The sequence below is a fragment of the Aptenodytes patagonicus genome, chromosome 1, assembly GCF_965638725.1.
Source record: "Aptenodytes patagonicus chromosome 1, bAptPat1.pri.cur, whole genome shotgun sequence".
NCBI lineage: Eukaryota > Metazoa > Chordata > Aves > Sphenisciformes > Spheniscidae > Aptenodytes > Aptenodytes patagonicus.
The window spans coordinates 89783355-89795451 of NC_134949.1; the positions used below are offsets into that span (position 1 = coordinate 89783355).

At 41.5% G+C, this 12097-nt stretch overlaps 1 protein-coding gene across 1 annotated transcript in view; it reads left to right on the forward strand.

Moving 5' to 3' along the window:
• Positions 1–11891, forward strand: part of POLQ (DNA polymerase theta) — a 56266-nt gene extending 44375 nt beyond the window's left edge. Inside the window, 7 exon segments of the mRNA XM_076348367.1 lie at positions 1204–1322; positions 2076–2260; positions 2617–2728; positions 4308–4432; positions 5225–5378; positions 7177–7292; positions 11172–11891. Coding sequence (XP_076204482.1) covers positions 1204–1322; positions 2076–2260; positions 2617–2728; positions 4308–4432; positions 5225–5378; positions 7177–7292; positions 11172–11285 — 925 coding nt within the window. The 3' untranslated portion in view covers positions 11286–11891.
• Positions 11892–12097: the final 206 nt, after the last annotated feature.

Below are 12097 nucleotides of genomic sequence, written 5' to 3' on the forward strand. Positions count from 1 at the left end.
TCCTTCCTCTTGGTGTAAGAAGCTTCTGACCAAAGGAGTGTAGCTAAATTAGATGGTGGTATAAAGCTCTTACTCATTCAACTGAATTCGGAACTTCTGTACAGTGTGACTCTCTACAGTTCCCATATGTTGTCCTTCACCTTTATTTCTTTTGAAAATTTATTTCTGTGATTTTTTGTGCTATCTTTCATCTCCTTGATCCCTACCATCCCTGAAACAACAAGGTATAAGAAGGAAAGGGAGTGCACAAGGGAAGAGAGCATGATGTCTTTTCCGTGCTTTGGTTTGCTGAAACTAGCCTTGATCTCAGAGATACCTTTTCATTCTGATACAGAAATTGCTCAGATCCCTGACCCGGACATCAAGGGATTGTAAAGGCCTTTGACTGCACTTCCAGCGAAGAACCCAATGGGCTGGCTGGTAGACTGATGCTCGCGGGAGTAGGAGGTTGAATGGTGTCACAGTGGGTGCATTGATGGATACAATTCCGTCTGCAGCTACAAGTGACTTGGTGGGACAGGAGAGCTAAGCAAGCCCTGAGAGGTTGAAGAGAACCTGGTACCACTGTAAACTTCTGGCCTTCTGGAAAAAGAAAATCTGGTTGCTTTGAGGCAATTTTTTGCTCAGTCTGTAGAGAGGAAACGTGCAGTGTTTTATGAGCATGTCTTCTGCAACTTCTGCTCCATTTTTACAGGCTTACTTGTGTGTGTGTGTGTGTGCACGCACGCAGTCATGAGGCTGATGTTGTGGGGGAAATCTTTTCTGTCTCTACTAGGTATGGGCTGATGTAGGCATTCTGCATATGAGAATGATGTTGAGAGAAGACTTGGCATTCAAGGTGGGATGTTGAATTTTTAGGATTCCTGTAGGACTCCTTTGCTGTCTTTCTGGAATGCACCCATCACAGATTTGGGGCCTTTCGTCTTGCCTGTTTTGGAGAGGAATTATCTGATTTCTGGACCAAACCCTGAATGTATTAGGAAGATTTATCCCTAAATCTGTTCAGAATCAGTAGATCCCTTCAGGTGTACACATGGCCTCTGTCCAATTCCCCCATGGTCAAATTTAGGTATGGGTTGTCTAGAAGAGTGGAATAGAGGCTACTGTCTCACTTGTTTTCACTGATTCTTTGTGGCAAAAATGATTATGCATCTTTAAGTGTTTTAGAAATTAGTGAAGAACAGTCATTCTTTGCCTCCACAGTTGTAGAAAGCGTTCCAGTATTTTGCCTAATGGCCTAAAAGCTCAGGCTGAAGACGGATCCGAAGAAAGAGGAATACCGTTTTCTGTTAGCATGAGGCATGCCTTTGTTCCCTTCCCAGGTAATGCCCAGATCCTGCTCTGTGCCAGCTAATTGTTAAGAATATAGTTAACAAAAAATCCTAGATCTAATGAAGAGTTAAGAACTGATGACAGTATATATCTGACTGAGCAGCCTACTTGGAAAACTAATGCAGTAGTTACCATGCCCTCAAAATTATTCACAAGACTGTAAAGGAGAGCATTTCAACTGGGGGAAGTATTCAAATGTTATAATTCAAGTGTTCACACCTTCATTTCCTCTTTAAGAATACATATATTTTAAAGAGCTATACTTAGGCAGCTCTTAATACACAAATTACACTCTCTCTAGTGTTATTCCTATCCAAATGTCAGTTCTCACGTTGCCTGCCCTGGCCAGTACAAGTGTGCTGGTCTGATCTCTGTGCTGATCATTCCTATCAGGTGCTAGACTTTTACACAGACACCTGGACAGATACTTGTCTGTGTGTTTTTGCTGGATTCTAGATGTAGGGGCTGGATGGAAAGCAAGCAGGCCTGGGCATTGGGGAAACAGGCAAGAATTTGTCCAATTTAATTTCTACTATTTATTGGCAAAACTTGCAGCAGTGGCAGAAGCAACCCCTAAAGATATTTGCAAGAAAACAGAGACTCAAGTTGCATAGAAATGGCTGTGGAAAACTTTCAGAGCAGAAGGTGCAAGGACAGCTTCAGTCCTTCTTGCTAGAATATTGGTTGGAATGTTGTTGGAGTAATTTACGAAATAATGATTTCTGCTACCTTGTTGACTTCAGGTGGTTTAATCTTGGCTGCTGATTACTCTCAGCTTGAACTGAGGATCCTTGCTCATTTGTCTCGCGACTGTCGACTCATTCAAGCCTTGAACGGGGGTGCTGATGTCTTTAAGAGCATTGCTGCAGAATGGAAAATGATTGATCCTGAAGCTGTTGGAGATAGGACCAGGCAACAAGCTAAACAGGTAACTTTTAAGAAAAAAAATTCAGCAGCAGCTTTCTGGGCAGGAAGGTTCAGTGTTCAAAACATCAGGGAGTCACAATAGTATGGTTTTCTGTTTGGGTTCGGCTGTGATTATTCAGCAGTTGGTTTGTATGTTCTCCCACTCTCAATACCTTTCAACTGGAGCTGTCTGGGTTTTGGGGGATGAGGGTGGAGAAAAGCAGCATGAATGTCTCGGACTCAGGGGTAGTCTCTTTTCTTGAATGCTTGCCCTTGTTCCCATACACCTGTCTTCCAGTGAATCACATTTTGTTTTGGCTCTGCTTTCTCTGCATGGCTCACCATATGGTTGCGGTTCTTCACACTGTCCTCTGGTAGATGTGCTATGGAATCATCTATGGAATAGGAGCAAAATCTTTAGGCGAGCAGATGGGGATTGCTGAAAATGAAGCTGCCAATTACATTGAATCCTTCAAATCAAGATACACAGGTTTGGATATGGCTGTTTGGGAGCTGGGTGGTGGTGGTGGTTGTTGTTTTTAATCCCTTCTCTCCATGTCTCTTCAAATCCTAAATTTGTCTCAGCCCTCTACTACTCCTATCTCTTTTGAAAAAGCTTTTAATTTTGAAAAAGTCCAGTGCCTGAACACAGCAGTTTGATACTCCATAATGTTTTACTCTACAGTCTGGTTTTATTCATCTTTAGGACCTTGTTGTTTGCTTATTACATTAATTATTTTGTTGTTTTTTTAATTAATTAGTAAGCCCTGGGGATTCATTTTAAAGCTCTTAACTTTCTGAATAAGAAACACTGTTTTCCTTATTAAAACACATAGCTTTAAAGGATATGCAATACAACTTTGGACCCCACGCTTCTTACAATTTTTAAATATAAACATTTCTCTCTTTTGTTCTTGTCTTCTGCTTTCATTGAGTTTTAAGTTGTTTTGCATATAACCCTTACTTTTTTATCCAGCTGCTCAGAGCAGCTCTCCCATATTTTGTAAAAAGACATTGTTGCATTTCTAAGAAGCATGTTAATTTTTAGGAAAGCTATAGAAAGAGTAGAGCTGCAATCAGAAAATGAATGGAGGGCAAATGGGATGAAAGACAGCTAGCTCTAATCATAAAGCTTGGAAATGAGCTGGAAAATTATGTTCTGAAGAGTCAGAGTTTGTTTCTTTAGGAGACAGATGCTGAGAAATGGTGTCCCATTAAGAGTCTGTTTTGTCTCCAGTAATTTCTGGATAGTGTCTCCTTCATGGTCATTAGAAACTACTTCCTGCTTCCTCCCTCTTGGTACACCTGCATACATACAAACTCCGCAATGTACCTGTAACTTCACTTCTTATGAATTTTCACTTACATGTATTGCCAGGCTGACGTGCTAAATTACATACCTAATGAATTGACTAATGCTGTCAGTCTTGATCCTGAATAGCTCCTTTTATGTTTTATATTTTGTAAACCTTGGAAAGAAACTGTCTGAAGTTAACTTTTTCCACTTTAGTGCAGTTGTTACCTGAACTTGCAGTGAAAGGGACTCTTCCCTGTGTCACCTTTCTTTGACCTAAGTTTCTGTTTAATGCCCTCAGTGGATTCACTCCTTCCCTTGCAAAGTGCAGGTGGGTGAGTTTCTTTCATCCTAGAATCTGAAGTGACACAGTCTGAAGTCAGGCAGCCTGAGGCATCAAGCGCTCTGACTTCTGCTTTCAATTTACTTCCTCCCTATGACTAGTTTTTCCAGTGCTGGTCCAGGTCCTGACCTCTCCATTATCAGTAATACATGTATGATCCTCTGTGCCTGGGCGCTGTGCAGAATGGACTTCCTACCTCCTTGTGCACAGCCAGATATCCTGACACTATGCACTCTCTTCCACTTCAAAAGACTTAATAGGTTTCCCAGCAGAGCTGCGAATAGGCTGCATAAGTGATCACGTGCCCTTGTACACTGACAGGGTCTAGGAAATTTAAAGAATTACCTTTGTGCTGCTTGGGTGTCCCAGACTGCTTTCAGTGACCCCAGTGAGAAGTCAACATGGAACATCAGCTTCTCTTTCCTTTCACAGGGATTCAGAAATTCTTGAGGGAGACAGTGAGGAGCTGCAGGAAAGATGGGTTTGTGCAGACCATCCTGGGAAGACGGAGATACCTGCCAGCTATCAAAGATCCAAACCCCTACTGTAAAGCTCATGTATGTTGAGTGCAGTTTCTTTTTTTTTTTTTAAGTATTAGATTTCTTTGCATATCCGTATCTGCAGTTTTACAGGGTCTATGAGCCATCTTGGTCATGACCTTCCACTTCTCACTTAGTTCATTGTTCGCTCGGTTGTTCTCTGAATAACAGAGCTTTTGCCACGGTCTGCTTGATGTAAGTCTTCCGTGACTGGGTGTGCAGCTGTCTTCGCTGTGCTAACCTCACTTCAGAACTCCCATGTTGGAACTGGAGTGAGTAATTTATTGAAATAAGTGGACACGATTTTTAAAAGCCTCCACACAGTGATGTGCTCCAACTCTTCAGGCTGAGTTGCTGCCACTCAGCAGTCTTTGTATGTTATATGCTGTCAGCACTTGAACAAGAAAGGGCATTTAAGTCCTGTATTTTTGGGTATTTGTTCCTTTTCTTATTTCCCCTCAAAGGAAAATTGCTCAAACTTGTTAGATAAATATTTACTTAATATACGCCTTTGCACTGGCATTATTTTTTTTTTCAAGGTCATTTTGGACACATCTGTCATAGAGTCTACTTGATATTAACTAATTTTAAATTTGTGGAAATCCTGCTTTTCTCAGTCACCTGGAGAAATTTTGTGTCCGAAGCTAGTCTACAATGTCTTTCTTTCAGGCAGATATAACAAATTCTTTTTCTGGAGGTTTTACTATGCCTGTATTTGGCCATGTATTTGTTATTTTTAATGAAGTACACGTTGCATGCTGGATTTGATTTGGTTTTTTGGGTGGGTTTTGAGAACAACTATCTGTTTAGGCAGAGCGACAGGCTGTGAATACAACTGTTCAGGGATCTGCTGCAGACATTGTCAAAACAGCCACTGTGAACATTCAGAGACGCCTGGAAGCTTTCTCCTCTGTGATCAAGTCCCACGGACATCTGGAGAGCTCCTTCCAGAGAGATAAGACTGGTATGCTCACCTCTTCCTTGCACACTAGAGTAAAACTTTCAGTGCTACTGATTTAAAAAAAAAAAAAAAAAATTGCCTGCAAAAAAAAAGTTAGGGCCTTTGGGCTAGGGGTGGGAGACATTCCTGACAGCGGTTAAGTCTGTGTTTAATGGGCAAAAAAGTCATAAGGAAGGACGGAGAATGTCTGCTCAACACACAAACTAAAGCAAATGCTGTGATCAGATCAGAAATCCCCGTTGTCTCAAAGCAGATCTGCTTGCAAAGGTTGGCAGTGGGAGTTCATATGTGATATGGTCTATGATGCCACCTCAGAATTGTTCAAAAGTAGGAAGGAGAAACTGAGCAGATGCAGATACTCTGGCTTCAAAGGCAGTGAAAAGATAGAGTGGAACAACTTCTAGTTCCAAAACCACATTTTTTTGGTTAGAATTAATTCTGGAATTTGTTGGCTGGAATTTGATGTACAGAGGCTCCACAAGAGTATTATATGAAGCACTTAGCAGCATAAATTTCTTCTGGCTGCAGATAGCAAAGCTGTGCTGGGATACTCATTCCCAGAGGAGTGCTATGAAGACAATTTTTTAGTATAATGTAGACAGTGTTTTGTTCATCAGTCATATATTTTTAGAAAGACAACTTAAGGGATGGAGTGCTATTTTTCTTTCATAGTTCTTATGCTTCAACCTGAAACAGGAAGCTGTCATAATATGAAGAGTCTGGTTTGTAGGACTGAGAAGGAAAACTAAATAATTAATAGCCAGACCTTCAAAAATGTCGGGGAGTCTTATTTTAGAGAGACAAGATTCAGAGGTCTGCTATGAGTGAAGGCATGTGCTTGGCAGAACTTCCCACCCCCTCTGGGAGCAGCAGCTGCTGACCTTTGGCCAACGTAATTGTAGGAAGGCGAGTAGATGCATTTGTGATAGTTTTTCCTCCTCTGATACTAGCTGTTTCAAGGACTGGAAGGAATTCTCTTTCAGCAAGTTATAAAAGCCTATGCCATCAGAGAAGCATCCCGCATCATGTGGCTTCTTCAACATTGCTGCTTCAGTGTGAGGCTCGTGTGAGGAGCTGATGATGCTGTGAAACCCTTCCTGTAGTTGTGAACTGGAGTCCTCCTGTTAGCTAACCTGAGAAATAAATAACTTTTGAGTCTGTGAGTGTGAGGTTGTGTTTGTTTATTTTTAAAAAAAAAGGCTTTTACCATGGAACTGTTTGTTCTGTTTTATTTTTGTCAGGCAAGGCCTACCAAGATCCTGCTTTTGTCAGCTGCTTACTTGTTTATTCAAAAACTGCTCTTTTTTTCTTTCCTTTTTTTAATCAGGAGTAGTAGCTACAATTTCAGATAACTGCATTTGGGAGGAGGCTTACTGCTTTTTTAGACTAGCCATTAAAATGATTTTGGAAGAAAAGCAGAATCCTAATTCATTGCCAGAGAAAATGTTGTAAACCAACTTCTGATTAAACTTGACATGATTTTGTTTAAAATTTACTTTTAAAACAGATGGTTCAGGAGACGCAACTGTCTCTTGTTTCTGTTCTGATTCATATCTTTATAATGTAAGGCTGAAATGTTTATATAAAAAATGCTTAGCACTAACATTTTCCCCTCAGTAGCTCTACAAATATTGATAGAATAGTAATGTTTTGTGGTTTTATCTGTAGGCATGGGCTTTTTAATTTTAAAGTTCCTCATGTTCTTTTTCTCAGCATTAGGAATGTGTGAGGGTTTTTTTAATGACGGGAAACATGCCTTTGCATAATGGTATCTAACGGACTGTGCTCTTCACCTGTGTAGGAAGGCTAGCGAGGAAGAGAAACAGAGGGATGTTACATCCCACCAGCGGAGGTTTCTTTATCCTCCAACTCCATGATGAGCTCCTCTATGAAGTTGCAGAGGACGATGTCATCCAGGTACAGCCGTGCAGTTGCTTTTTCAGCTATCTACTGCATTACAATGTTTCAAGCAAGCCTTCCTTCTAGGGGCTCAGCTTTTCTTCCCTGGATCCTCTCTCGCTGTGTGCTAAAAGGTCTGTGAAAGTAATGTTAAATTGGATGAAAAATTATGTCTGTATTCTTGATTCCTTTATTTTCAGACTCAAGCCATCCCCATGGCTGAAGTTCATTTTTCCAATGTGTGCTCTGCTGCTTATAACAGCGGTTCGTACAATTTCTCTGCAAGACTTGATGAGTGAAGTAGCTTAATGTTGTTGACAGGTGTAGAGGGAAGTTTTTCCTCGTTTGGAGGTATTTTTGCCTCCCTGTTTACACTCGTGTCTTCTGGTGCCTAACTCAGAACATGTATCGTTACAGCTGTGGCTTGTACTCTGTGTAGGGAAAGGCAGATCCTGCACTTTGGTACTTGTTTCCTCACTCCGTACCTACCTGTCTTTCTGACAGGAGTGTTATGGTGCTAGTTAGCAGCATGGTAGATGTAAGAAATGTGTTGTGTGGACGTAAGGTACCTGTCATCTGCATATGTGTGTCTGTGTGTGCTCTTCCACCGTGTAGGTGCTCCTGTGCCCTGGGCATAGTGGTGTCTCTGTGACAGCTTTCAGTAGCAAGCGTTTTAGCCGTACGTTGGCAGCTCAGTGTTTTCCCAAGTCCTGAGCACAAAGGCAGGAAGGCTGCCAGGGCATGCTTCCATAGCTTGGAGATGTCTTTCTCCCACTTCTGTTCTGCACATGCACATCTTGAATGACAAAACCCATTTCCTGATGGCAAGCAGTAACTCCTAGTCTGAGAGAGCTTTCAGCAGTACTGACTGGCCTGAGCATACTTTTTTTTTTTTAAATTTCATTAAGAACAAAAGGTTTAATATTTTTCTCTTGAATCTCAGCTCAAGCTTCTGTTCGTTTTGCCAGCTCTGTTCAGACATTTGCTGCTTCAATCCAGGCAGGCTGTTTTAGGGATGAAAAGGCTCCTAATTTTCTTTCTGTAGAAAACTGAAATCCCCTGAGTGTAGGCTTTTATGTCTTTAGATACCGACTCCAAGTTATCACGGTGTCCCCAGAAGAACTAGAGCCAAGTGAGTGGATTTGCTTATTATTTACTGTATTATATTTTTTCATTAACAACCTCAACTTGCCTCAACTAGCAATTATTACCAGCTTTTCTAACTTCCTTCAGATACATTTCTGTCCATAGATTTTCTGGGCAGTCACTTAAAACAGCGTATGTACACAAGATGTTTCCTAGACTCAGACTTCCCTTGTATGTGCCAGATTTGCTTGTTTTTCAGGGATTTCTGTGTAGCTGAGACAACAGGGTACTTCTTACCCCTCTGATTAATTGTTTTTAGGGCCAGAAAAGATCTTTTTTTGTGATAATATTGCCTGCTGTCCTTTCAGATGCAGCATTAGAATTATCCTATAGTGGAAAGATCTAGGTTGGAAAGGATCTCTTGAAGTCTCTCCCTCTTAAGCCCCTACTCAAAGTAGGGACTGAATTAATTCGTCCTTTTGAACTACAATATACCTTTTAGTAAAAAAGAAATGAGCATTTCTTGGTTTCTGTATTGGTGAGGTTTTTTCCATTTTGCTGGCACTAAAGCTTGATAATACTGTAAATCATGTATTTCTCGGCTGCAACAGCAATTTTTATTCAGACAAGTTAGTTTGGTCACATGCTTGATGCTGGCTCTAGCTTATTTTCAGCTGCTAAAGTGCACAAAAGAAAACTAAAAATATCTTTCCATATATCTAGGAATTTGTGTTCCAGTCAGAGTATCCTTACAAATGGTTGTAAGAGAAACACCGCTAGTGATCATTCTGTTTTCCTTTGCAGTCTATCAGTGAGCTAGCTTCCATCTTTTAAAAGACCATATAGGGGTAATACCTGGGTTTTTTTTGTGCTAAAGGTGTGAAATGCCTGGGGTATCAGGGCTTTCCTAGTCTGTGTAGAATGTCGAAGTGAAGGTAGGGAGCTTTCAGAGCTTATCACAGTAGCAAGACTGTGATAATATTGCCACGATGGTAGGAGGCGTTCTGTCTGTTGAGCTGACCCTGGCAACGAGGAGTCAGGTAGGAACATAAAAGGTATGGACTAGATTAGGAATCGAAGGCTAGATGCTTTTAAACTGCTTGCTTGTTCCCAGCATCACTGCATTTATGTTTTTAAGATGGCCAGTATTCCTCCAAGCGTGTTTTAGCTGACCATTGAGAACCCTGGAAATGGTGCTGTTTGCTTAACGTACAGGAAATTCAGAGCCCAAAGCCCCCCATGTCAGGGCGTTGGCGCATGTCCTGTCTCATCCCATCAGCTTCCCCAGGAACCTCACACAGGTTTTCGTGTCTCCCCTGCAGCTGTTGTCCCTTGTTCTAGGTGCAGCAGCCCTAATCTGATGTTCCTCGCTGGTGGTGTGTGCTGGACCTGTGAGCGTTCTCAGAGAATCTCCCTCTGTATGGTTCATGTTTCTTTTGAAATACTGGGCCCCAAACTTGATCAAGGCTGCAGTGGTTTGAATAGAATGGAGAATTGATCTGTGTGTCACACAAGCAACGTTTTCTATGTTCCAGAATTGCATTTGCTTTCTTTCTCAGAACAGTGTGCCTTGCTTAAGCCCTGTTCAGTTTTTAATCTCTGATAACCCCATTTTTTTCCCTGCCCAGGCAGTTATTTTTCATCCCATTTTTGAACAGTAGATTATTGCTATCCTAGTTCTCTATCCTGCTTCTTTCTACTCTGTACTTGTCTGTGCTGAATTACATCCTATTTCAAAGCATTTTTCGAGGTTATCAAGATCATTTTGAAATGTGGTATGTAAGGGCGTAGGGTTTTGGAAGACAAATCTCCCCCTGGTTCTTAATGCTGTTGTAAACTCTTGTGCTCTGATCTCCTCAAATCCCTTCCTCCATTCCCCAGTGAAAACTGTGGAGGAATTTCTACTGTGGAAATTCCCTTCCTGGGAGGGAATTATGAAAACGCATGGAAGGGTCAGAAGGCTTGAGTAGTTCCTATGCTGACCCAGTGGCCTCTAGCCGAGATGAGGGATCACAATAATTTCAAAGCCTCTTTTCATTCTGCTGTGGAAAGGTTCGTGGGATGGGTGTGGATTGAAAGATTCATTCAAATAAGCAATCAGGACAGGCTGGACTCCGCGTGGGTCTTGGGGTAGGAAAGAGAGTCCTTTTATCCAGGGCGGGTATTTACAGTCAGGAAAAAAAATTCCAGTCTCTTACAATCCAAAAAGTCACAGGCAAAAATATCTTCTGGTCCCCTAACTGTGTACTTAAATGAGTGTTTTCTTAGAAATTCCTTTGGAGGGCAGCAAATGTTGGAGTTACCCTCACTATTTTGTTGAGGCATTTCTAGCACCTGCATTGAATGTGATCTGCTTTCCCAGAGGTTTGTAGTTTGTGGTTCACAGAGTGCTTCTCGTGCCGACACAACGAGGAAGAACATAGTTCTTTGCCTCTGGTGTATTTGGGTTGTGTCTTGCTTTCAGTACATTGAAGTTTTCAGAACAGACTCCACAAAACACTTAGAATTATGCAGCTGGGTGAAAGAGGAGACTCTGCAGGACTCTCAGGTGTTTAATGGAAACTTAATCTTACTTCTTTTCTAAGTAGTCTTAAACAGTGTGGAACGAGTCGCAACTCTGTGCTGCGTAAAATGTTACTGGCTTTATACAGTTTCTCCATTCATAAACCCTAATCAAGATTAAAATGTTTGGTTGCATTCCCATCGGTGGTTAAGTCAGTGCAAGTAAATGCAGGAGAGGACTCCAGGTGTTAACAGAAGAACAGAGCACTGAAGTTATGCGTACATCTGATGTTTTGCGTTTTCTTGTAGGTCGCTCAAATTGTCAAGCATGAGATGGAAAACGCCATCAAACTCTCGGTAAAACTGAATGTTAAAGTGAAAATTGGACCTAGCTGGGGAGACCTGCAGGAGCTGGAGCTCTGACATGAAATGCAGCTTTCTCGCATGTGGTGAGGTGGAAGGCACCGTGGACTGGGCAGGGCAAAGGGCCAGCGTACTTGCAGGCAGCAACAGACCTGCGCGCAGTGCGATCCTCCTGTATTGTGTGTTTTTACAGACGTCGTTGCAAACTGCCTTCTGAAATGTGTGGTGGAAGCTGGTAGGAATTCACCAAGCCAAACCCTTCAAAGGTCCAACAGTGCAGTGAAGCGTGTTTCCAGATTTGTGAAATTATTAATTGCCAACAGCACAGTATTTAAATGAATTCTGTTAAAACATGCTTGATCTTGTAATTTAAAGAAAAACCCCAAAGCCTAATGAATTTATTACATATGAAATGAGCTGGATTATTTTATTAAAACAAGGCACAAAGATAATTTGGCAGTTCTTGTGTGTAACTGTGTACAGGACAAAAAACCAAGTCATTGTGTTTGCACTTAATGTTGAGGTTTACAGTCCTCTGCTAGGATCACTTCGTACTGAATTCTGCTGCTGACATTCAGGTGCTGAAATGGCTTTACAGCTGGCTGGATTTCTCACTGAGCAGCTGTGCAGCGTTCACAGTGAGTGGGAACCGCTGCTTGGCTGGCCTCCGACTTTTAGGAAAGCATTTTGGTGACTGACTGTCATAATTCATCCTACTGCTACCTTGCGAACTGGCCTTGAGAAGGGATAGTGTTTGGACTCTCTTACAGTTAGCACAAAATCACTGGGAAAAACATTCCTTTTTAAAGAATGAAACTCAATTTATTGATTAAAAACTTAATGGCAATTCATATTTTTGTGAAGGAAAAAAA